General features: G+C 45.0%; 2 protein-coding genes across 4 annotated transcripts in view; one reads left to right on the top strand and one right to left on the bottom strand.

The window, feature by feature from the left end:
• The window catches only part of GDAP2 (ganglioside induced differentiation associated protein 2), a 23,545-nt gene extending 16,657 nt beyond the window's left edge, over positions 1–6,888 (bottom strand). Inside the window, exons 1-3 of one of the 3 annotated variants that reach the window (XM_086884009.1) lie at positions 6,638–6,888; positions 5,004–5,250; positions 3,345–3,484 (exon numbers count right to left, since the gene is read on the bottom strand). In XM_086884009.1, coding sequence (XP_086740135.1) covers positions 3,345–3,484; positions 5,004–5,179 — 316 coding nt within the window. In that variant the 5' untranslated portion in view covers positions 5,180–5,250; positions 6,638–6,888. Of the gene's footprint in view, positions 1–3,344; positions 3,485–5,003; positions 5,251–5,997; positions 6,184–6,637 lie in introns of those variants that run through there. The other 2 variants (XM_086884007.1, XM_086884008.1) reach the window with 2 other exon arrangements.
• WDR3 (WD repeat domain 3) lies at positions 6,796–25,973 on the top strand. Its single transcript, XM_023940531.2, has 26 exons — positions 6,796–7,215; positions 8,586–8,795; positions 9,199–9,317; positions 10,252–10,330; positions 10,664–10,759; positions 11,214–11,327; positions 12,300–12,401; positions 12,518–12,615; positions 13,553–13,648; positions 13,951–14,181; positions 14,939–15,032; positions 15,371–15,472; positions 16,156–16,241; positions 16,645–16,780; positions 17,481–17,537; positions 18,206–18,306; positions 18,412–18,523; positions 18,617–18,751; positions 20,024–20,074; positions 20,285–20,350; positions 21,127–21,219; positions 21,772–21,819; positions 23,201–23,244; positions 23,742–23,870; positions 24,369–24,462; positions 25,092–25,973. Exons 1-26 carry the CDS (start codon positions 7,045–7,047, stop codon positions 25,245–25,247), a joined length of 2,820 nt encoding a protein of 939 aa, XP_023796299.2. The 5' UTR covers positions 6,796–7,044; the 3' UTR covers positions 25,248–25,973.

The raw sequence follows: 25,973 nt of genomic DNA, 5'->3' as shown, positions 1-25,973 counted from the left end.
TAGCAATACAAAGTCCTTCTGAATTTAACTATTTGCTGTGGAGAGACTGCTTTGTGGATAAAATGACTACAAGTCTCCTTAATCAAACAAACCAGTCGTTGGCAAAGCTATTAAAACTGAATAGATAATACACTTGTTTAATTTATGCTCCCAGAAAGAGGTAGCTTGCTTTGTTTTGCAAGTTTCTTCATGCCCACAAGGCAGACATCTGATCCTCATGCAGCTCATACTCTGGACAGACTAGTTGTCTAGTCTCAAGGAGAGGAAGTTCAAGAAATACATTTAATTGTTCCATTCACAGCACCCTCCAGTTACATATTCCAGGAACAGATTCTGTGTTTGAAGTCTGTTTTCCCTTCAGCACATGGAAGATAAGTCTTCTAAACTTCCCCTTCTTCACATAAATCTAGGTCCACTCCAGGTCTGGACAGCTAAAGAAGTACTTCTAGTCTCTCTCTTTTCCTACCCTCAAAGACAAGTATTTTCCAACCTTCTTCCTTCTGCTTGCACAGCTGCACTTCAGCTTTCTGATCTGATTGAAAACCAGTATTTTCATTGGATTAGCTTTCAACCTGATCTTTTTATAGGTTGCTGGTGGCCACAGGAAGAAGCAGCTGCAGCCACCCTTCAGGCAGCAGTGCTGCAGGAGCTTGACTTAAGATGCCTATTGAACAGGGATGTTCATCTCTCCTACTCCACTACTTCCTCATAGTGCTCAGGCAAGCTAGCAGCATGCATGAAAGCATATTTTATGGGAAGAGACGCTCCAGGTTGAAAATCTTCCTTACCCAAAACTTCAAGCATATATTTTTAATGGCAACCCCACACTGCCTTGAAGCCAGCAGCCTGTAAAGTTTTTGATCCAATGAATCACATCATTAGTTTCTATAGACCTCCACCCTGCTTCTTCTGGGTAAATCAGAAGGAAGAAAACACCATACTAAAACTCAGTATACTCGTCTGAATTCCTCCACAGCCTCTAAGGTGCCTCAGAGAAAGCAAAGGCCTGTAGGAAAAACTTGTGAAAAAGAAATGAAGCAAGTTTGATTGAGGTATAGTTGTGATTTCAGTGGGAAACCAATAAATTCAGATTAATAAATAAAATTCAGATTAATAAAAGATTAATAAAAATAGATGTAGCATTGGTAATCTTTATACTCAATCACACTTCCCACTTCCCATTGCATTCTGCCTGGAGATGTCCATATAACTTATAAAACTAAAATGAGCAACAGATATTACTCTTATTTTAAGATACAAGATGAGAGGAGCTGCACAAGTCAAGGTCTGTGGCAAAACTGGGAACAAAGTCAGGATCCTATTTTTTTTATCTGATAAGATCACCAGAGCTGGAAGACTTCTGCCAAAGAAGGTCTTCATTAGACTGCAACAAGTATTTGTTAATTAGCAAGCTTCTATCAATAGCTTCATCTGCAACCCTGCCCCTGGCTGTAGGATTTCTGCATGAATGAAAACTGATGCTGCTCCCAGGAACATACAAGTTAGCTGAGCCTTAACGAAGGCACAGGCCTTTGAAGAGTCAGCATGTCACATGCTTTCAGATCACGATTTTTCTTGGAATCTATGAAATGTGAATATATACCAAGCAGTAGGAATAAAGCAGGAGAGACCAAACTAAAAATGCATTTTACAGCTTTAAGAACATAGACTATGCATTTTCACTTTTTCATCATGAACATTCTCCAGTGAAAAAATGTCAAGGCTAAATGTAAAGGAGGGCTAAAAGGAAGCAGAGGTGACAAATGAATCCTAAACTGACTTCTTAACTAAGCTCTCCATCCACTTCTGCTACTGTGACAAAATACTAAGGGTGTTCAAATGCCAATTCTGTAACCCAGTCTCTCTTTCCTCCCCCACAAAACATGCCAGTAGGGTGTCAAAGAACTGATTTCCATAAAGCTCTTGGCACAAAATTAAAAGAGAAGTGTTTTCATAGGGAGTTGTGAACCTGCAGAATGCATTACAGGGAGAAGACAAGTGTTTTCACTGCAGTAGAAGATGCAAAACTACGCATAACTCAGCAGGGTAAAAGGGAATATAAGAAGCTGAGCAAAACAAGTCCCTACAGAGCTGACAGATCTCGGACTTTAGGACTCCTTGAAATGCAGTCCCTCTCTTCCCACCTCTCAGTGCACACAAGAAACCCAAGTGTATTTTAGAAGAGCTCTGGCATATATAGCAGGGTCCTAACTATTCTAGAGCACCTATGGTATTTTAATTTCCACCCACAGCACACACTGAATTTTCGCTCTGTTATAAAATGGTTTCTCCTCCTCCTGCTTTATTTCTAGGTTACTTGAAAAAAGCAAGCTGAATCAGCAAAGGATGATTTTATAGAAACAGGATTTCTATTCAACTGTAATTTAAGCTACTGAGAGTCTATATTAGAAACATAAACTAATATAAGCTCTTCTATATCCATTTTATTACTATTTAAAGAGACCAAGCTGTAATCCAGAGTGAGCAGTACCACACAGAGACTTCAAAATTCAGTTCAGTACCGTAGTTCCCAGAGAAGTGAATTTTTATCTGTAAACCTTATCAGACTTCTGTATGACCCTGGATAACTACAAACTCTTGTTCAACACACACAAAATAAGGAAACTCTTATTCCAAGTGCCTGTTAGATGAAAAAAAAAAAGGCTGAGTATTCATCTCCCACTATCAGCAATAAACTTTGTTCATAAAGACTCTAGGCAAACCTCATCCATTTCTAGAATACCCTTACATTAGGGCTGCTCTTGTAGCTTTCCAATAAAGTCATTTGTTGTACACAAGAGACAAATAAACCAACCAACTTAAGAAGTCACAGACTTTATTGAGACATTCAATGTTCCATCAATCCATCTATTATTATCATATCTTTCTGAAAGACTGTGTGTATATTAATATCCTGAAAGAGGATACACAAAGTGCATGACAGAATCCACTTAGTTTCTTCAATGGTGAACTTCAATTTCTTTCCTTCATAATGTATACACACTGAACAGGATAAAATCTCAAGATGTACAAGATTGGTCCCTTGAGCAAAAACTCTGATTAAGCTAACTGCTCAAAGTGGCTTCAGACAGCAATGGGAATTATTGTATCACAAAGTAAAGGTTCATCAACTCAAATATCTGCCACAGACTTTCAATTATCTGTAATGTGGACAGCAAAAAGAGACTAGATTGGCAGGTGTTTCCCTCATTTTTTTCACATTAATGCCAGCTGTTGGGGGCTGAGGGAAGCTCTACCTTTTTCATTTGTACCCCAATCCTGATGCTTTGTACTATGCAAGGACAGGAGATATCAGTAAGATAGAAATGTCCCCAGCCATTTACCTTTGAGCTTCTGGAGCTCATCCTTCAGGTCAGGCCCAGCATGCATGAATATACTTTCAGATACTGGGTTCTTATCCGTGAGAGTCTCATTGCTGGTGTTTACGATGGCCGTGCAGTTCAGTAACGCGACATCTCCTTTCCTGAGGAAACAGTTTATTGCAGCATGAATGTAACACTAAGCAGGATATTCTCAAATCAGTGCTGACAAGCAAGAAAATGCTTACAGGAAAAGCATTAACAGGGCTCCAGTGCACACACAGCGCAGTGTACCCTGACGTGCTCACCGAGCCGAATCATCTTTTGCCTCTACCTGATGAAGACAGACTGCATGCAAAACGTCAGCTCCTTGAAGAGTACCAGACTCAGCAGTAACTTAGTGATATTTGTAAAAAGGCAGTGTTGTAGTTGTATGCAGGGCAGCTCAGGAGCAAACATGCAAAGCAGCTTGTTAAACTGTGTAACACTTTTAAAAACCCACGTATTTTCTCTTGGGATAAGAGGACAGTCCTTGTGTTATATTACTTTCAAACCTTAAACAATTTTTTCAATGTACTTCTTTATTTTTGCAGACAGACTATTCAGGACACCTTACAGCTGCTGTTCCTCAGACCACTGTGGGTCTAGAGTGACGCTGCAGCTGGACACCTTTTGTTCCCAAATTGTGAACCCTCAAGTTGATCATGCTCATTCTGCTGTCCAAAGATCAGACATGCAGAAGATAAACAAGGCACAGATGCATAAGAGACAATGGCGCAGCAGAACTTTGACCTGCTTTTTGTCAGAGCAGCAGCCATCGGGGATTTTGGGATCAAAGAGCATAGGAAGGGTAATCAAGATTCCCATGCACAGGGAAAAACTAAACTAACAGTTGAAATTGCACACATTTGCCCAAGCCATAATAGATGTTTAACCTTTTACTCCTCTCCTTCTTTACTCTCTGTTTTACTCTCATTCTTTACTTAAATGATTTCAGGAAATCCATGAACAGTCCCATTTCCTGCATATATTAACCAGAAAGAGGTTCAGCCTGATGTCTGAATCTGCATCCCTGAGAAATCCTGAAATCCTTCTCCCTTCACACTGATTAAGTTAAGAGTTATTCATCTAAAGAGCAGGCTCAAGTATCTGAGTTACAGGAAGGAAACACTGGTGGAGTAAGTACAGCATGCTATACTTTATCAATAGGTTTTGGAGGAAAGTCACGGAGACAAAACACAGAATGGAGGAAGGAGGTGCAGGAAGGGCCAAAAGAAAGCCACAGGAAAGAAAGAAATACTGATTTAAAACAGAAAAGTGAAAGCAGAATAACACCAGCAAATACAGCAAAGAGCTAGTAGAGAGCAAGCATATTTTTTAAAAATAAAAACCTCATATCTAAGTGCCCAACTAGATTTTGATACTAAGCATACAGCATCACAGTAGAAAGCACAGCTCCAGTCTGCTGCATCAAGGACTGCCTATGAGCACAACCTGTGGTGGAGCAAAAATCCCAAACTTTCAAAGTTACAGTGAACAAAAATTTCCCAGATCTGTAATGTTTGATTCAAGAAAAGAGGATTTAGAAGCTTTATCCTACAGCAGTGATCATTACATGAAGATATGGATCCCGCAGTAAATGGAGAAGTAATGACTGACACATGAGAGCCACACTGAACTTACCACAAGATTATTTTTTCATTGATGTCTTTCCTGTATGGAAAAGGTGATCTAACATCAACTTGAGCTTTTTCAACAGGATTTTGGTGACAATCCAGCTGCTTGGCCTCATAGGCATCACTCCAACCTGGGAGACTATCAACATCCACAAACTGGGAAGGCGCACCCAAGGGATCCATGGAATGGAAACAACAACTCCTTTCCTCTGCTAACTTGTCACACTCCAATTTTCACTGGAGTCTTCCAGGTGCTTTAAAGGAAAAAAAAAGAAAAATCAAAGCAGGTCACCAGCTGTTCACTAAAAGTTATTGTGGAGTCAGATCTTTCACAAGACTGCAATGCAATAACAGCCAGCAGACAACAGAAAAACACATTTCCAACTCAAACGCTCCCTCTTTTGTTACCTGTATACAATAAGGCAATGCAGATACAGTAAGACAAACCTCTTTCAACAGTTCAAGGTGAAAACACCTTCTCCACTAAATTGATCCAACTGACTTGCAATCTTGCATTTTGGAAATAGCAAGAACAAATTCCCAAGTGCAGAGAGGAACTCAGTCTTTCTGAAAAGTGTTATTTATTTATCTAGACAAAGAGCAAATTTGTAGCAGGGAATGTATAATCTATTCTTTCAGAGACACTAGTAAATACTTATATAAAAGAGAAAAAAGACAGAGCTTCCCAAACCACAATGCCCCTAACACCCCAAAACCCCAAACTTTACAAACCAACCAACGAAATCCCTCCCTCTCCCTGAATAGTACAGCCCTTGCAGTTTAGTGAATTCTGAACTGCTGCAAGCAAGATTTACTGTCACACAGTTCTTACAGCCACGCACCCAGGGACAAACTCTTTCACCCAAATCAGTTTTGCAAGAAAGAGTAAAGCAGTAAATTTGAACACTGCCCCAGTGAATTTTAAGACTGAACTCTGCCATCTGACTGATTTAGAGATGACACTGGTTGCTAGATGAAGGCTCAAACGTGCCAATACTCACTTTTCAGCTGCCAGCAGGTAACGCTCTGGCTCTTACATTTCCAGCGTGACTACTGAATTACACTAGTGAATCAAACTAGCACAAACATACCCACGTAAGTAACTTCAGTTTGCCACATACACACCCACTACTTAACTCCTTCCGCAGGTTCATAATTGATAATAATTAAAAAACAATCGCACCCACAAGGAGTAATTGTGAAACGCGACTTACTAAGTACATTCATTAGCCAGGTGAAAACAACACAATCAAACAAAACAACCGAACATCCGTGCTCACACTGATACATAATAAAGGATGACACTAGGACAAAGGCAGACGTAAGAGCATCTAAGTGAGGTTTTCGCTGGGAGAAAAGGCAGTGAGAGAAAAAGGCAAGGTAAGCGCGGCAACATTGGCCCCAGCAAGAAGCTCGTCTACCACAGCATCTTTCCCCTGCTGAGCAGCCAAACCCAGGGCTCTGGCCACGGCAGCAAGAGGCAGGCGAAGCGCGGCGCGCACATCTCCGGACCATCTCCCCCCGATCGCTGCCGGGCCCTCCCGCCGCGGAGCGGCCCCGAGGGGCTGTCAGGAACGGGCACTGAGCGCTGCGAGCGGGGGCCGAGGCCCCAGTGCCCGGGACGCAGTGCCGTGCCCGTACCGGCAGGAGAACCTGTCTCTCCAGCATCTCCAGCCCCACGGCTCGCAGCCGGGATTCCGGCACCCCGCTCTGCCCGGCATCCAGCGGCCCCCGCCCGGCTCCCGCTACGCCCGCCCAGCCCAGGCCGGGCTGTGCCCCCGGCACCGCACCGCACTCACGGGCACAGCCGCAGAGCCGCCGCCAGCCCCGCCCGGACAGAGGGTCCCGGTCGGCGCCGGTCTGGCGGCATCACCCAGGAAAGCTCCGCGTCTGCCGCGCTTCCGCTTCCCTTCCCGGGCGGGGCCTGAGGGCCGCGCTCGCAGCCGGGCCCGCTCTGACGCACTTCCAGCGCGGCGGGCCCGGAGCGCCGCACGTGTGGCGGCCGCGGCTCCCCGATCCTTCCGTGGGCCGCGTTCCCCACCGCCGCCATGGGCCTGACGCGGCAGTACTTGCGCTACGAGCCCGCCGCCCTCTTCGGGCTGGTGGCCAGCGCCAGGGCCGGCGTGGCCTTCGTGGCGCTGCGCGGCGAGCGGGGCCGCTACGTGGCCGTGCCGGCTTGCGAGCACGTGTTCGTGTGGGACACAAGGAAAGGAGAGAAGGTGGGACACGGGATGCGGTGCCGGGGGAGGTCGGTGGCGGGGCAGGGCTGGGGTGCAGCGTGCGGGGCTTTCAGGCCGCCTGAAGCGAAACGATGTGTGGTGCTGAGCGGCGCTGGGAGGGAAGAGACACCTGCACTGCCTCCCCGCCTCTTGGGAAGGGTGAGCACGGCGTGAGGTTCGGTTATGGGGTGAGCCTGCGGCTCTAGCTGGTGTCTTCCTGTTCTCCAAGCTGGTCCCTGCACTAAAAGGATTCTGCATCGTGTTTACCTTTTGAGTAGTCCAAAATATACTGCAGTGTTGGATTCTTACGAAAAAGTCTTGCTAGGTACAAGATAGTAATTGGTTATTTCTGTTTAAAGGATTTATAAGGGTTGCATTTGTTGAAATCCAACAGGTAGCACCAGCACACAAGGAACAGAGAAGGCCATGGATGATTTGGATAATGGATATCTGGAATGCAGCGACTCTCACCCTTGTTTTTTTTTGGTAGTAATTTGTAGCCATCAGTAGTTAGAGAGAGAGTAGTGGTCCTGCTGCTCTGCTCTTACTGTGAGAGTAATTTATTTTATCTCGACTTGGTCTTGAAATGGCTGAATATCACTGTGGATCCCTTGAGATTTGCCTCAGGCCCACAGTTGTGAAAGAGTAATAGTTGTCACAGTAACTGGAAAGTGCTCCCAGTTGAGCTGGCTGTGTGAATGTTCTTGGACAGATCAGGGATGTCATAGAGTTTGTATTTTGGCTGTGACACCTGGTATCCTGTATGAAAGTTGTATCCCATAGGGAGGTTGTGAGCTGTAACTTTAAGGACTTTGCCACACACTGTCTCCTGTGAGATTCAGAAATCACCGTAAGCACTACTGTGCACTACAAACTGAAATCTGGTTTTGTTTCACAGCTTCTGGGGTGCTGACTGCTGGTATGTTGTTTTGGAGCTGTTTTTTATCATTCTCAAGTTTTTGGTGCAGTCTTTTGAGAAGCTGCTCTGTCCTGTACCTGAGAAAGGCCAGGCAAGAGAGGATGGAGTCAGGAAGAAACTATCCAACTTTACTCTCAATATTTCTTGCTCTCTGGTACTTATTGTGTGGGGGCAGAAATGTCAGATTCTGACTTCCAGGGCTCGTTCTGCACCGGTTTCCTGTTTGATTGTGAGGAATTGCTTCCCTTCTAGCTGCTGTTTGCCTTGGAAAATGGGGTTAATGATACTCTATTTGGTGCAGGAAGTTGAAAAATGAGCTTATAAAGTGGCAGAAGTGCTTGGTTGGAAGTTTGGGAGAAGAGTAGACTATATTCTCTCTGCTGTGTAAGTATCTGACTCTGACATATCATTTATCAACATTATACATGTTTTGTCTCCTAAAAAATTGCAGGTTCTTATCCTTAAGGGTCTCAAGCAGCAAGTCAGTTGCCTCTGCCCCTCTCCAGATGGGTTGCACCTGGCTGTTGGGTATGAAGATGGAGCGATCCGTGTCTTCAACCTCCTAAGTGGAGAATCAGCTATCACTTTCAATGGACACAGGGCTGCAGTTACAGCCCTGCAGTACGACCACCTGGGTGGCAGACTGGTGTCTGGCTCAAAGGTGAGGCTTTGATACGTGGAGCATGACCCTTTCACAGAGATGCTCCATGGGGAAGGCTTACCTGCACTGAAATGTTCAGTATTTTAAGTGTGGCCTCTGCCCATAGCCAGAGGATAGCAGTGGGAGAAGCTGGGGAGCCCAGGGCTGGAGGGGCAGCAGGGGCTGCAGGTAGGAGTAGGGCACTGGTAGAGCTGTTAAAATGAAGAATCTTGTGAGATCAGGAATAGCAATAGTGTCTCAAGCTGGGACAGTGGTACATCCTTTGGGGAAGCAATGTCACTTGCATGAATCCTCCCTGTGATTCAGAGTGAGAAAATGTGCTCCCAGGTAATCTTTTCAGTCCCATGGCAGAAGTTTTGCAGAGACAAGGGCCAGTCCCATGGAGACATTCTCTCTGTTCCAGGATACAGAAGTCATCGTGTGGGATGTCATCAATGAGAGTGGCCTGTACCGACTGAGGGGACACAAGGATGTCATCACTGAAGTCCTTTTCTTGAAGGAGAAGAACTTGTTGGTCACTTGGTGAGCCAAACTAAGAGCAATTGTTGATCAGGAAAGCAGAAATGATTGTATTTGCAATTTAGACATCCTTTGTGTTACAGCCAATTGTCTTTTTCTTCTTGTGTTTTGGTATCTCAGACCCATCAGCATCTTGGAATATGATTTTGTCACATCCATGTATTTTTTAAGTCTGATGTGTGAATCCAAGTCTTAGAGCAACTGAAGGCAAACTGGCCATATGGAAAAAGGTGTTTGGAAAAGGGTTTAACTTGTTGGTAAATCCATCAACTTGAAATTATTGTAACAAATAATAGTGATACCATCTTCATTATATATGTAACAGTTTTTGGTTGGGTTTTTTTTTTTATCTTGAAAAATTGAGCAGGCTTGCCTTCTGTATGTGTAATTCACACAGCCGTGTGACAGAAAAATTGCTTTCTTGTAGGCTGTAAATACAAAAATTAATTAAAATATTATAGGGGTTTTTTTATTTGATTTTTAGTTATTCAACTAAATGAGCTGCAAGTTGACTGAATCGCTTTAGTAATAAATGGTTGACAGGAGATATTCTTGCTGAAATATCAGTCACTTAGTTTTTACTTTTTAATGTGCTGTTTACTAGGTTAAGAGAAAGATACATGCAATCAGTTCAGTTTAAAATTAAAACTACTTTCTTTTGCTTTATTTTTAGGTGGAAGAAATAGTATTTTGTTGGTTTGGTAGATGATTCCCATTTCTTAATGCAATTTCAAATATTTGTAGGTCAGCTTCAGTGACTTGACAGATACCTTTTTGCAGCATTGTTGTGCCTTTTTTGTTTGGCTTGAAAAATTCAGTGTTTGAGTAGCTGCTCTGTGATATGTTCTGACATGTTTTTGATTTTTTTGTATTTCTACCACTTAGAAAAAAGGTGAGTTGTGGAGTCCTTCCTCATGGTTTTTCTTCTTTGTTCCAGTGCCAAAGACACACTGGTGAAATGGTGGGATCTGGACACCCAGCACTGCTTCAAAACTCTGGTTGGACACCGAGCAGAGGTAAAAAGGGGATGTGTGGGAGCTGTTGGGCTGGAGGGTCTTTGGATGTCATGGCTCACTCTGGGCTTTCCTTGCTTTCAGGAGTTGTAAGCTGGCACCATCATACATTTTACTTCCATTAGGCTTTAGGAGTGAGCAAATGAGAAGTTTCCAAACATTCCAGGAGCTGTCAGCAGATAGAGTGGGTGACAATTCCCGTGCTTATGTCCCCAGAGGATGTCCCAGATAGATCCGTTCTCTATTGGTTGCTGTTCAAATAAATCAATAAAAGATGTTGTACCTTTTATTATGATAGTTAAAGGAGTCACTTCTTCACATTGTGCCTCCTGACAGGTCTGGGGGATGGCTTTGCTGTCCAGAGAGAAGCGTCTGATCACTGGGAGCGCTGACAGTGAGCTGAGGGTGTGGGATCTCACATACATCCAGGAGGTAAGACATTCCCTCTGTAACCCCTCAGCCCCTGCCCAGCTGCTTGTCTTTGAACTGAGATGGAACTGGAATATATTCAAATCTGGTGGGTGTTCTGGGAAACAGCCAAAGCAATATCTTTGCTATCTGAGGGGTCCAGGAGCTGCTCATGGGATGGGCTTAGCCGTTTCCTGTGTTTTGAGCTTTCCAATGAAGCTATGGGCACTTGCAGAGTGAGATTTCCACAGTCAGATCTTCTGCCTTCTGACTTACAGCTGAAGAAGACATTCTTGTGGGTGGATGATAATCCTGGGAGAACATGGAGTGCTTGGTGCCTACAGGAATGCTGTAGGACACTCCAGTGTATGCTAACTAGTTGTATCTCCAGGGAAATGAAGTATGAGCCAGAAACCACAATACTGTAGATCTTGAAGTTAACATACTCCTTTTATTTGTATTTTTTCCCTGCGAGCAGGTAAAAGATCCTGATGAGCCAGAATCCAAGAAAAGCAAAGGGTCTTCTTCACCTGGAGCAGAAGAAAACACTGAAGATGATGAGACCTTAGAGCTGGATGAGCATCCTGAGGAAGTAAGATCAGTTTTCAGTGCTGTCTGAGCTGGTTTATCTAACTCCATTTGCATAATTTATATCCTGAGTGTCATATTTAGTCTGTTTGGGAAAATGTGGTAATTCTTGTCTTGCTCCATAACACCTTCCTCAGCAGCAGTTGCTGCCTCATGTACCTGCAAAACATCAGCAGAAGTATGTGTGCCAAAACATCCACAGATTTATTCTCCATTGACAGTTTTTCTTTGCTTTCTATTTGAGAAGGACTAGCAAATGTATAAATTTAAACAGTGCTAATAGAGCTGTTTCATCAAACAACACAGAAATAAAATAGTTCCTAGCTGGTTGGCAGCTGCTGAGTTCAGTACTGATCCTCAGCTTTGCAGAAACTGCAGAGTTGCATTGTAATGAAATATGGTGTGAGATTGGATGGCAGAAAGCCATTCCCACTTGTGCTGCTGACTGGAGATTTTACTGAATCTGTCTTTCTAGTAGAACTTTCTGGGGTACTGCTCAAATCTCAGGCTGCTTGTAGTTGTGGTAACTGTGTTGTAACCTGACTTTGTTAATTAATTTTCCAGCTTCCTCTCCAGAGGTTTTCTTTCCCTTTAATGCCCTGTTTAAGAGTCTTTGTTCCCACCTTCTCTGCCTCTTTTGACTGAGCTCTGCTGCCTCTGTAGCATAAAAAATCAGCTTTGTCTGTGTGATGGATTGTGGATTAAATGGCTATGGTTTGCCAATAAAGTTAAGATATTCTTCCACTGAGACTGCCAATGATTACTTCAGCTGAAATGCAACAAAAAACCAGGAAATAAGCTTGTAGCTCACGCAGATGCTTGTTTCGTCCCTTTATTATCATTAGTAACTGTTTTGCCAGGACCCTGTAGGTTCATTTCCCCTGCTTCTTGACTTCCCTTGTCATCAGGCTTCTTGAGTTTGCTTGAGAAGATGCTTTGACTTTTCAGACCCAAGTTTGTTCTTCTTTCCCTGTAGCGCATTGTTAAGTGCAGCAAAGTTGGATCCATCATGCGGGAAGGAAGAGATCGGGTGGTGACGCTTGGCACAGACCGGATGGGCAAGTTTTTGGCCTGCCATGTGAGTAATGGGGGGCTCTGCTACTGTAGAGAAGAGACTGGTAGAAACTTTGGGTACTTTCTGTAAAGGCCAGCCAGGGCTTTGCATGCCTCTGAATTTGTTTGCTCTGACTCTAGGGAACAGATGCTGTTCTGGAAGTGTTCTCTGTCCTTTCTGAAGAGGAAATCCAAAAGAAATTGGAAAAGAAAAAGAAGAAAGCAAGGAAAAAAGCCAAGTAAGTAATTTTTCCGGATGCTGTCTGTGTCCAGAAGACTCTAAAAAAAGCTCTTCAGTTAGAAAAGCTTTTCAGTAGAGCTCAACAGTGGTTAAACTCCAAGCTTCTCGCCATTCTCTTTGTGCTAGCTGTTTTATTTTGGGGCCAATTATTATGTGCATCCTTGGTGCTTGTCTGAGCAGCACTGCTCCCAGAGACTAAGAAAATGCCTTCCTTTCTGAGTCTTCCCTTTGAAAAAAAATCAATTAAAATGTGCAAAGAAATGGACATAAAATGGGTTTTTCAGAGCTACTCAACGCTTCTTGACATTGGTGTTTATACTTCTTAGTACATCAAATTAAGTTCTTGGTAGGCAATGTAGGAATAAGAGAATGTAGGAATCTGAGAAGTCACAGAGTCTGATACTTCATCTCCTGTTCTGCAGCAGATGAGATACAGGTGAGAGTTTTCTTAGTGGTTACTCTGTGTTAAGTGTCTCTGTGTATCCTGGCACTTAAGAGGTGCCTCAGAACAGCCCTTAGGGAAGGGTCTGGCTCCAGGGTAGAAACTAAAGCACAGGGCAGGTAAATCTAGAAATGCATTTTGGCCTTGGCTGAGAGCTTTCAGTCAGTGATAGGAGATTAGCAGAAGCTGGTCTTGCTCTCAGGCAGCTTCTGTTGAGTTTTTGTATCCATCTTTGTAATGTGCTTTATGTTTTGGCTCCAGAGGAGGTTGCCTCTTTTAGGACAGTTTGTGTCTTTAGTAGTCTGCATAATGGCATGACCTTCACTGTCCACCCTTCACTGTCCCTGTTGTTAAATGTAGCTAGCACTGCTGGATGAGAGGGAAGTTGTTTCCAGCAGGCTAAGTGGTTTCCTTATGCTTTCTCTGTTTCTGTGTTAGTTTGTGTTGGCTGTGCTGGGTCATTTGACTTTCTTCCTTTATCTGACATTTCCAGACAGAACTCTGAAGAGGACCCTGAAAGGAGTGTGGAGTTGAGCCTGCAGGAGGAGATTCAGCGGGTCACTAATGTCAAAGCTTCTTCTAAAATCAAGTGAGTGGAAAGCCTGTTGTAGAGTCTGATGAGTGGTTATGCTGCTACCTGGGGAGAGCTCTGCATGGCTCAGTGCAGGCAGAGGAGGAAGGAGTTTTTTCTTCAATATATGTTTAGCTTGGAGCTGGGGAGAGGCCTGCCATGATCTCCAGTCCATTCACACCTCTGTGGTTCAGTGTGCACTTGCTTTTTGGATGTGCTCTGTCTATATTCCTCTGTCTCAGTTGTTCTTGATAATTGATCTGTCCAACACTTTGTCTTATTGCTCCTGTGTACAGCTCTGATTTTATCTAACCAAACAGGTCATTTGACTTGATTCTCTCTCCAAAAGGAGAGCTGAAGATGGTACTGCTGCTCCAGAACAATGTCATTGAATTGTACAACCTGGACCCGTCAGCACAAGTGCCCCAGGCTGTCCGTGTGTCCAGGATAACCATTGGAGGCCACCGCAGTGACGTCAGGACGTTGGCTTTTAGCTCTGACAACATTGCCATTCTCTCAGCTGCTGCAGAGTCTGTGAAGATTTGGAACAGGTACACAGTCTGGTTGTGTCCCTCTCCCAGAATTGAGGGATGCTGTGTTAAGAAAAGTAGTGATAAGAAAGAGATAAAGCAGTGAATGAAGTAAAGAAAATAAATAGAAAATATTTTTTCTTTTATCCTTATTAGGAAAACTGAGAAACTATAGATCTAAAATTTGAACAGAAGGTCTAAACGAAGGTCATACATAGCAGTCGAGTATAGACTGTATTTTGCTATGTTTTTTTTCCTGGTTTTTCATTTTTAATAAGAGGTATTAACTGTTACCCTAAACAAGCTACTGCCTGTTCTTTAGGGAACATGTGGGTTTCTTGACATCTGATCTGAAGGATCTAGTATTAGACTGAGTAGGCTATTGCATTGATCTAGAGTGTTGTGTGTTGATGTAGAGTTCTGAGCCAGTGTTTCTTGAGTGGTGCCGATTTCAAGCTCAGTTTCCCCTGAGTACACTGTCTTACATTAAGTCTCTTCCTGAAATGCTGTTTAAAATTAGGAGCTCTGTTCTAGTTCACAGCAGCAATAGATTATGATGGTGGACAACATAGTGGCATGCTTTCATGGGAAATGTTAGCAGTAGTGCTGGATAGTGTTTGGGGTAGTGCTGGATAGTGTTTGGGTCAATAGGATGGTGGTGGCTTATCTTCTGACCCCAGCTGAAAGGCAGCTGCAGGTAGAGGCCACACTGGAGCTTGTCTCACAGGGCAGGCCAGATTCTGTGTGTGATAAGAGGTTCTGGGCTCTTTGTCCACAGGTCGACCTTGCAGTGCATCCGGACAATGGAGTGTGAGTACGCGCTCTGCTCGCTGTTCATCCCCGGAGATCGGCAGGTCATCATTGGGACCAAGGTAAGGAGTGGCCCTCTGACTCCAGGCTGCCCAGGTCTGGGAATGTGTTAGGAAAATGTCATTAAGGCAGCCTCACAGAAAATGCACTGCCCCTCCTGATCTGGAGCACTGCTGTGTTCCCAGAGTTGTTACAGAGCTCTTGCAGTTTGAGGTGGAAAGCAGAGGAGAGCTTTGGGAAGGCCCTGATGGAGATCAGGAGTTTGGCCATCTGTGTGTAACAGCCAGCTAATGAAGCTGGCTGAAGCTGGGGACATGGGTGGTAGGGAGCTATTCTGCCAGGAGCTGTCACGAGTTGTGAGCAGAGGCTGATTCTTCCTCTGTGATATCTTTCTCCCCAGACAGGGAAGCTGCAGCTTTATGACCTGGCTTCTGGCAGTCTGATAGAGACACTTGATGCCCACGACGGGGCAGTATGGTCCATTGCTCTTTCACCGGACCAGGTAACTCAGACACCCTTATAAGTGTCATCTGCACATCTTTTCATGTAATTCCTTCCTATAGTACTGTGTTTGCACCATGAAATTTGTTTTGCACCACATGCTTTATTCCATGGAAGCATGGAAACTGTCATCCTCAGAGGTGGAGGATGCAGCTGGTAGTGTCTAATAACTTTCTGGTGGAATCAAAACCATAGCAAGAAATAATCTGCCTGATATTCATCCACCCTACAGATGAAAATATATGGGGTAGATTTTGCCCTTCTTCTTAATGTACAATGTTGGACTGCTGTTCCTTTAGAAAGCTCTGTTGTAGGGTGGTGGTAATTTGTGTGTTATACAGTAACAGCGAGAGTCTCAAGCTGCCCACAAATCAAAAGCATGTTGTTACCTGCAGCTGAGGTGACTGCTTTCAATCCCAAAGTTTCAGTCCAGGTTTTGTTTCACATTTGGGGTCTTTGTCTTAGGCCTCCAAAATAAGCTAGAGCTTTTGAAATTGTTATTGTTACTCAGACAGTGTGTGCTTTAACCAGAGCAGTTGCTCCTGGTGGTGCCCACTTAATCATTAATGGTGTAGAAACATGGGACATTTCAAAAACTTCCTCTGTGTTGGCAGTTCCTTGCTGTAGACTTTCTCTGGGTGATAGGAACTAGTTTCACAGCAATTTTCTTGTTTTCGCCTACAGCATGGCTTTGTGACAGGAGGTGCTGATAAATGTGTCAAGTTCTGGGAGTTTGAGCTTGTGAAGGATGAGAACAGTGTTCAGAAAAGGTGAGAAGATAAACCTTGTGCTATTGTCATTGATGGGCGCTTTGGCCTTTCCTGTGCACTACAAGAACTGTCCATGACATCTGTGTGGAGTGCATGGAGGAGAGTGTGGGCTCAGAAGACCTGAGCTTAGCTAGAGAAGAGCACTTGCTTCATTCTGATCCCTTTTTGTGTGTGTGAGTTTAGTGTCTAATCCAGCTGGGCCTGCAGATGGTTACCGTACATGCAGCAGTGAAGTTCATCATCTACCAGAGCCTGCTTATTTCCAGTCCTGTTAGAGTGAGGAATGAGGTGCTGCATGTTAGGATTCACTTGTTTTCCCAGGGTGCAATGTGGGACTTGTATCCATTTCTCTTCCTAGTTTATTTGCTTGGGATAACAGTTGTTTTTTCCCTCTTGTTGCCAGGCTTTCCATGAAACACGTGCGCATTTTACAGCTGGATGAAGACGTGCTCTGTGTGCGGTACAGCCCCAACCAGAGGCTGCTGGCTGTCTCCTTACTGGACTGCACTGTGAAGGTTTTCTACGTTGACACACTCAAGGTGCATGACCAAACAGGCTGTGATGCTGTGCAGGAAGGGATGTAACTGTAGCCTGCAAGATCAGAAATACAAAGGAAAAGTGTCTGTTTTATGTGGAACATGCATCCTCCTTCAGGAGCCTGTTTGATGGAAAACCTGACAGAACCATGGTTGTTCCACACTGGGAACTGGAAGATCCATTTTTCATTTAAAAGGTGTTCTGAGCCTGCAGGTGGCAAGGTTCACTCTAAACTCTGCAGAATTGGCAGTACTCCAGATCTGTCAGGCACTGTGAAGGTGGGGATGAATGTGTCTCATGTGGCGTTAAACAGGTCATGGCAGAGGCAAAGCCTGCAGGAGGAGAGCCTTCCTCGTGAGAAGTGTGGTGGATTTGTGAGCTGTGTATTAGCATGTGAATGTTAGGGAGTGACACAAGATGGACTGGTGCTGACAGTTAAGTGGAGAGAAACAGAAACGAACTCCATTGATTCTGGTGATTGGCGCTGGAGTTAGCTAGAGAGCAAACAGAGCTAGTTCAGCTTGCTTGGCTACTTATTCTCAGTTCTGCCCTCAGGACCCTGCTGCTAACTGTTCAGGGCAAGAATGAAAGTGGGGCAGTGCTAGAAAAACAGCTCCTGAGGCAGAGCAGTAGCCTGGAGCTTGAGATTTGCTCACCTCTCTACCCAGCATGTCTAACTGAGTCACCTTTCTTCTGCTTCAGTTTTTCCTTTCTCTGTATGGACACAAGCTGCCAGTGCTGTGTATGGATATCTGCTATGTAAGTATCACTAGGGCTGTAAAATGTGGGACTGTGGTGATGTGGATGATTGTGAGAACCTCTGCTGGCATCAAGGCCTCCAGGATAATGGTTTATTTTCAGCTCCCTGCTCCTGATTTAGCAGGTTCTGGGTGGGACACAGCAAGCCCCTTCTTATTCTGCAGTCCTGTGCTTGCTGTAAGGGGTATCAGAGTTGGGGTCCTGACAGAACTGACCCTGGGAGATTTTGTGAGTGAGTTGAAATCAAAATGCTGTAATGGTTCCTTACACTCATTGTAACAAGGTACAGCCTGCTTTCTGCTAAAGTTACTGCGTGAGATGAGCCTGAATTGTTTGTGGGAGCACAGGGCTGGTGCTGAGAGGGAGCAGCCCCTTTGTGCCTGTTCATTCTTGGGCTGCATCTTCCTCTGAGGAATCTTTGGAATGAAGCTTATTGAAAGCCAAGAAGAATGTCAGGATATAACCAAATACCTGCAGAGGGTCAGAGGAGGGCCAGAGTGCTGTCAGTGGGCTGTGCCTGTACCAGAGCATGGGCCACTGGGGAGGAGGTGTAGGGATCAGGAGGCCACATTTCAGGAGCCAGCAGTTCTGAGTCACTGGGGCAGCAGCAGTTCCTCGTGGGGCTGCCAGCCAGCTCCTCACACCCTTCTTCCTTTGTTGTTCTCTAGGATGGGACTCTAATTGCCACTGGCTCTGCTGACAGGAATGTGAAGATTTGGGGCTTGGATTTTGGGGACTGTCACCGTTCTCTCTTTGCCCATGATGACAGGTTAGTCAAATCCTGCAGCATCTCTGGGCTGTGGACTTGTCTTACTGCAGTTGGAATTCTGCAGTGTTCCCCAAGTGGGTAAATTTGAGCCCTTTTCTCTTCCAGTGTGATGTATCTGCAGTTTGTGCCCAAATCCCATCTCTTCTTCACAGCTGGGAAGGACAGCAAGATTAAGCAGTGGGATGCAGATAAATTTGAACATATCCAGACACTGGAGGTAAGAAGTTTTGGAGTCTGTTGAAAGGAAGCATTATCCCTGCATGAGCAGGTGGAAGTTAGGTGATACTAATGTCTTACCTCATCTGTGCAGGGGCATCACCAGGAGGTTTGGTGTTTGGCACTCAGTCCCAATGGAGACTATGTGGTGTCAGCATCCCATGACAAGTCCCTGCGCCTCTGGGAAAGGACGAGGGAGCCACTGATTTTGGAAGAGGAGAGGGAGATGGTGAGAGTTGCATCTTTCCTACCATAAACAACTTCCAGACCATTTTTTGGTTTTGGTCTTTAGCAGCTTTCTACTAGTCTTTAACATTTTCTTGTTCGCCGTTCTGCACAGGTGTGTTTGGGAGGCAGTTCAGCAGGTGGATGATGTGGAGGGATGGAGAGCACAGCTCCTGTTAAATACAGTTTATCCCTATTCCAGCTGTGAGAGGTCCATTCAGTCTCAGTAGCAGGCCCCAGAGCTCAGGGGTGCTGGAAGAAGCTCCTTCTATTCGATTCAAGCATATATTGTGAGGAATCATAGACTAGAAGGACTTCAGTAGGAAGGAAAGTCTGGAGTTCTCTATTCCAGCCCATTGCTCACTGCAGGATGATTTTAAAGCTATATCAGACTGCTTAGAGACTTGCCTTGATACAATGACATCTCCAAGGAAAGAGATTTTCTAGATTGTCTGAGCACCTATACCAGTATTGAGCCACCAGGGTTGGCTGATGGATTTGTTTCACCCATCCAATTGGAGATTCCCTTGGAACAATTTCTAGCTCTGTCTTTTTGCTGGATCCCTCCAAGAAGCCTGTTTCTGTCACCCCTTGGTAAGGCAGTTCTCAAACCACGGTGGAGGAGGGAAAGGAGGCAGAAATGCAGAAGCAGGCGTGGATGAGAAACCTGCAGTAGATGTTTGGGGTTTTTTTAATCCCAGCCTGTTTGCAAGAGCTGACACACAAGCTGTACCTTGATGCCCTCTGTTTGGTAAAAGGAGAGACAGAGATAATAGCTCTTTTCCAAATTCCGGAAAAGTTTGTTTTGGGTCAAGTTTGAATAGCAAGATGTGCATGAATGCATGAGTAGTGAACAATGCGTGATGTAACTGGTGCTTTTTCATGTGAGAGATGATTTTTCTTTTGCAACCCAGGACAACCCTGGAACGTTACTAGATTTGTTCCCTCTGTGTTGTGTGACTGATGAAAGGTGTGGTAACTATGGTGTCTGTCTCAGCTTGGTGGGATCCTGGAGGGCTGTTCCTGTATCCAGAGCAGAGACCTGGATTTCTTTCTCTGTGGGGGATACTAGAGTTCACTGTGGGGTTGGGACCAGGGAAAAATGGGCATTTTGCTGCTGGCATTGTTGGTCTCTGCTGATTGGTCCTGGAATTGGTTTCATGCAATTGGCTGTATGAAGCCCTCCAAGTTGCCTTGCTCAACCTATCTGGAAGGGACTTGCATCCTTGCCTTGCTCCCTGCTGTTGTTAATATGATGTGTTCTCATCTTCTGTAGCAACGAGAAGCTGAATATGAGGAGAGTGTGGCAAAGGAAGAGCAGCCTGTGGTGAGTTCTACCATGTGAATGTGTGTCAGTCTGACTGTACAAACTCTGGGAAAACTATTTCTGGAGGAGGTATCAGGGAAAAAGGATCATTTTCTTGCTTTGAGGTGGCATGGGGGGAAGGTGGTGCTGAAGCTGTGGTTGCACCATGGTGCAGTTGCCTGTGGTACTGTGGAAGGATGGAACTGCTACTCTGTATTTTGTATTTTGTAGGTGGCTGGAGAGAGGCAAGGAGAGACAGGGCTGGCAGGAAAGAAGACCATTGAAACTATCAAAGCGGTAAGGGGCTGTGGCTCTGCTAGTGTGGCTTTGTGCCTTACCAGTCTCTCAAGGGGGGCTGTCACGGGGTCATAGCATCAGTTTGAAGAGTAACCTGTGCTGTCACTTAAGGGCAGATTGCTCTTGCATGCAGAGGCAGTCTGTCCTCCTCAGAAACCAACAGGGACAATTTTGACTTGGAGTCACACACCAGGAATTTTTTCCTCCTGAGAGGAATGAGGTGTGGGGTTCCTGTATCTGCAGCTGCCTGTCACATGTGGGACAGACAGAACTGCTCTTGCCCTCTGGAGTTTGCATCCCAAAGGAGCACAAGGCTGAAGGCCTGTGCATTCCAGTGGGTATTTGTGGAAGGTGGAAATCTATTGTGGTGCTTGACATGGGAGATGTACTAGGAAGGTGTGGAGGTGGGTAATTCCATGGCTGCAGATTTCAACGGTTGGGTGATTTTCAGAAGAAATCCTTAATCTGAATAGTCAAAATGGTCTGACCCTGGCTCATGCCTCAAAGGATCACTGCTTGCTGAGGGTGGTGGTCAAAACAACAACTGAACTGCAAGCAGAGAGCACCCAGGGCAGTGAGGGGATGTGGATGGTGTGTGCCATCTTCACGACATGACCTGTGTGTTCAGGGTAGTGGTGCAGTCTGGAATAGATGTTGTCAGGGATGATGCCATGTGGTGTTCTCTGTCAGCACCTCTGCTTCCAACTGTATTTGTCCAGCTGAGCCTTGCCCTGGCTTGTCTGGTGTCACTGATGTGCTGTTCTTGTGCTGCACAGGCTGAAAGGATCATGGAAGCTATCGAGCTGTACAGAGAAGAGATGGCAAAACTAAAGGAACACAATGCCATATGCAAAGCTTCAGGAAAAGAGGTAAAAGTGAGGAATGTAAAAATCCCAAAGTGTGTTTGGTGTATCCTTCCAGCTCAAGGGGAAAGGCTTAGCATGCAGATAAAGTCAGAACAGCTGAGAACAGCAGACATTTGCTCAAATCTTTTGGAGAAGTAAATGGCACCATGCTCTGGGGCATAATTAGGGGTGTGTTCTTCCCAGTGATCTTTATGCCTAAAGTTGTATCAGTATGTAAGTTTTGTCTCTGGAAGAGTGTGCTGCTGCACTCATCCTAAAGCCTCATCTTTGCCTTCATCTCAGCACTCCCTGCTGAATAGGGGGCTGTGATAGAAGTGGGAAAGGTGGCAAGAAGCAGAAGAAAATTCTTCCATGTTTGAATTAGTCATACATGTCTGAGAATGAGATTTTCTGGAGGTTCAAATGAAGCTTTCAGCAACATTCTGGAGAGGGTGGAGGTGTGGGTATTGCAGGAAGACAGTAATAGCTCTTTTCTACTGTAAGTAGAAGTTTGCTCTGAATATGGATTTATACACACACACACCTGCCTCATTCTAACCCATTCTGTGTCTCCAGGTTCCCTTCCCTGTCAATCCCATCCTCCGTGCCTATGGAAATATCACAGTAAGTGGAATGTCCAGGCCATTGTATAGTCAATTCTCAGCTGGAGTGGGGCCTGGTTCATTTGCTGGCTGAGCCAACATGCTGGGTTGCTCTAGGGAAGGACTGCTTAGTTCAGCTTTTTTTGTTTGGGCAAAGTGAACATAATTTGGGGTTTTTATGTTGATGGGGCTTTTTAAATTTTTTTTTATTTTTTAATATCATGCATGTGTGTAACAAAAGTTTAACCTTGTCAGGGTTAAACAACCCTGGTGGTAGCCATGACTTTATGATGTTCCTTATAATGAGCCAGGGGTTTACAGTCTTATCCAAGATATAGGAAAGGTGGTTCAAACCTTTTCCAGGTTTATTTATGTGGTGGTACACACACCAGTTACTGATTCTGTTCCTTTACCCACTGAATACATTGAGAAAATTCTGCATGGTAGTTCAATGCCCAGGTATTGCAGGCTAGAGCTGGTGCCATTATTCACTCATGTCATACTACTGCACAACAGTTTTCTCACTAAATTCTGTGGATTTTTGATATACTACAAAATTGACATGGATGTGTGGATTTCATTGATAAATAAAAATCCACTACTCTGAGTAGATTAGTCTTCCTGGATTATTCCAATACACACTCCCAGGCTGTGTTTTTTAAGTACCCTTAGGAAGATACTTGTTTTTTCACTCTCCCCTTTTCATGCAATCATACAATGGTTTGAGTTGTATGTGACCTTAAAGATGTCTGGTTTCAACACCTCTGCCCTGGGCAGGGGCACCTCCCACTAGACCAGGTTGCTCAAAGCTGAATGTCAGTGCCAGATGAAACAGCCTTTGTCTTCCTTCTAATTACCTGTAACCACCTTGCAAGAGCCCTTCTGTCCCTTCCTCCATGATTATAGGTCTATTTAATTATAGGTTGGATAGACTTAACAGAAGTGAATGAAATCCTATGACTTAGTAGTTAGAGGCACTTTACCAATTCCCAGCTCTGTTCTGCATCTGCCAGACTCTTTCAGCAGATAAAAAGGGGTAGTAGGAATGAAGTCTGGGAGATGAGTTTTGTATAAGGTTTATATATATAATTTGTTTTACCAAGCCTTTTTTCCAATTAGTACAAGATTCATTGACATGAATTGAGATGATTTAGTTGGTTGAATGTAGATTAGATTCTTCACAATGTGCTTCACCAGTGTAGAGTACCCTGAGAAGCCTGAGGGAGAACTCAGAAAGGCAGCTGACTGAAGCTAAAAGGTTTTCCTCTTTGTTATATTCAGCTTGATGTGTCTGTCTCACAAGATGTGATGGTGTGTTTTTAACTGTGTGAAATGGTCATTAAGGCATGTTGGTTCTGGAATGTTTCTTGTTAAGCAGGGCTGATGTCTTCCTTCTGTTGCAGCCTTCTGCGTATGTGCTGGAAGTTTTCAAGAAGGTCAGGTCGAGGTGAGTCCCAGGAGCTTTATTGCTGAACAGATTTGTGACTGAGTGTTGGGTTTCTAGGCCCAGGACTGGCTGGGGTCCTTGAGTGGTCTCTCATGCAAGGTATGGGCAGTGCTAGAGAGTCTGGAGTTCTCTAGCACTGTTCCTGACAGCCTCTTTGGGAACATGCATGGAACTGGGGAATGGGAAGTCTTCCTTCCACAGGGAGTGTGGGCTGAAGCTTCTGGACGTGGGTTGGCTGCTTGGAGATGCACATGTATGTGGAGAGCAGTTTGGGGATGCAGAGGAGGAAAGGCTGTGTGCCTGCTCCGTGTGCCACAAGGTGCCTGGGCTGTGCAGATGCAGGACATCTGGTGCAGATGTGGGTAGTCATGGACAGCAGTGAAGAATGGTTAGCACAGCTGAGTACCAGCACCCACCTATGTGGATCTGTTTCCTGCTCATCTGTAGCAGTGTAGTGGCTGAGGCTAATGCTTGTGTCCCTTTGCTTTTTCCCTCAGTGAGCTGGAAGAGTCTCTCCTAGTGCTGCCCTTCTCCTATGTCCCTGATCTGCTCAGACTCTTCAATGAATATATTCAGCTGGGCTCAGATGTTGAGCTACTGTGCCGAGCTCTCCTCTTCCTGCTCAAGTGAGTCCTTTGTCTGCCCAGACAGTATCTGGGCTTCCTTCTGAGTCTGTGGGCCTGAAACACTTGGGAAGCATCCTTGAGAATAAATGTGTTGTCTCTGCAGGAGACAAGGAATCTCTACAGCCCACAGTAAATGATGTGTGTGGATAAACTGCTTGGATGCAGAGTGCTGACATGCCCAGATAGGGTTGCTGGTCCTGGTGGCCCAAGTCTTACTGGAATGAAAAGATCCCCCATGAAGTCTGGCAAGGCACTGTTGATGGCACAGAGTCACTGTAGAGCCTGTGTCCTCAGAAAGACCTTCCCCTTGATACACTGTTAAACTTAAGAAAACAGCTTTTCCAGATAAGTTTGTCCATGCCTGTCCATGTCCAGTGCTGCTCTGGGGAAGACTAATTTAAAAAGCCTCATATTTCCAGAACATGCAGAGGCTCAGGAGAGGGTCTTTGTGATGTTTCTAATAACAATGCTGCAATACACTGCCTGCTTTGTTCCCAGGATACATTTTGGGCAGATCACAAGCAACCAGATGCTGGTGACAGTGATAGAAAATCTGAAGAAAACCACCATCTCCAGAGTCAGTGAGGCTCGGGTGAGTGTTGCACCCTCCCCTTTTCCAGGATCTAGAATAATGGGATGAGACAATGTTTGTGAGCATGAATTGTCTGTGGTGTCTAGTGGGGAAGCTGTTTGGGGGTCTGAGCTCATTTAAACCATCCTCTTTTGCAAACAGGCTGCCTTTTCCTTATGTTCCTCCTCACGTGAGAGTACCCAGTGGTGAGCTTGTACTTGTGCTCCCTGCCTCATTTGCACTTTGTTTTCTGATGGATGTGTTTGGATGTTGGCTTGCTAGTTTCTAAATATGTAAGAGGCAAAGTATCTCCCTGCTTCTCTTAGGCTTTTCCGTGGGCTGCTACCTCAGTGCAGACTGTGCATTTTCCCAGAGGAAGCTTCAGGTGCCTGACAGCAACTTGTCTTTCAGAAAATACAGTGGATTATAGCTGCTCTTAAGAGGGAACTGAGGGGAACTAAGTGCAGCACTGACGGTTCTACTGATGAGATGAAATTTACATTTAAACTAATGTTGTTTTCTCTAATCTGTGAATTGTCTTATCTTCATCATCTCTTAGTGGAGGGTAGCCAGTGCAGGACTCTGCCCCCTAACTAGCTTGCCCCCTAACTAGCTTTGCCTCACAGTGTGGTGCTGGTCTGTCTCTGCAGGATGTGCTGGGATTCAACATGGCAGGGCTCCAGTTCCTGAAGAGGGAGATTGAGGCCAAGGACGAGGTGACGTTTTTTGCTGATGCTACTGAACGTTTTGAGGAGAAGAAAAGAAAAAGGAAGAAGAAAGAGAAAATGGTTCTTGCAGTGCTCTAGCATTTGCTGCTCAAGACCCAGAGCACCTGGATGGACTCGGGTAGCCTCACTGCTGACCACGAAGTGTTCTTGTGGCTGAACATCTGTGATGATGTCCAGTGGCTGGGACAAAGTCTGTCCCCTCCTCATATGGTATAACCCAGCATGTAAACCCAACTCAGAACGGTTGTCTCTGAGATGGACTCTCTGTAGTCTGCTGCAGATGGATGCATTGGGACTCTTTCTGAGATGTCTGTCAAAGGCACGTGCTCTTCCTCTAGTGGAATGCCTGTTAGAAATGGAGTTGATTTATCCTGAGATCAGCTTGTTCTGGCAGCTCTGATTCAATGGAATCTAGCACACGGACTGCTGGTGAGACCATGCTCTGTCCAGGGAAGGCAGCTGGCAAGATTTTTCACTGACACCTGCTAGTGGCTTGTGGCCTGTGGAAAAAGCTCTCTGATTGATGCTGAAGAGTGAGGACTTGATCTACAGCCACTCACTCTTCAGTGGGACAGGGAGAAACATGGCTGCACTCTGTTAAAGGCATATTTATATCTCCTTTATGAAACAATTTTGTTCATAGTGTTTTGTCCTGGTATTTCTTTTGTAAATCCTCAGTTCCCTTGATCTGTGTGTCAGTTTTCAAAGGATTTTTTACAGAAAATAAAATCAGTGGGAGCAAATGAAAGGGCTGCCATCCCAGATTCCAGATTTTCTGGAGAGCTGGCAGACCAAGCACGAGAA

The sequence above is a fragment of the Cyanistes caeruleus genome, chromosome 3, assembly GCF_971803275.1.
Source record: "Cyanistes caeruleus chromosome 3, bCyaCae1.hap1.1, whole genome shotgun sequence".
Taxonomy (NCBI): domain Eukaryota; kingdom Metazoa; phylum Chordata; class Aves; order Passeriformes; family Paridae; genus Cyanistes; species Cyanistes caeruleus.
This window is presented reverse-complemented; position numbering and strand designations above follow the sequence as displayed.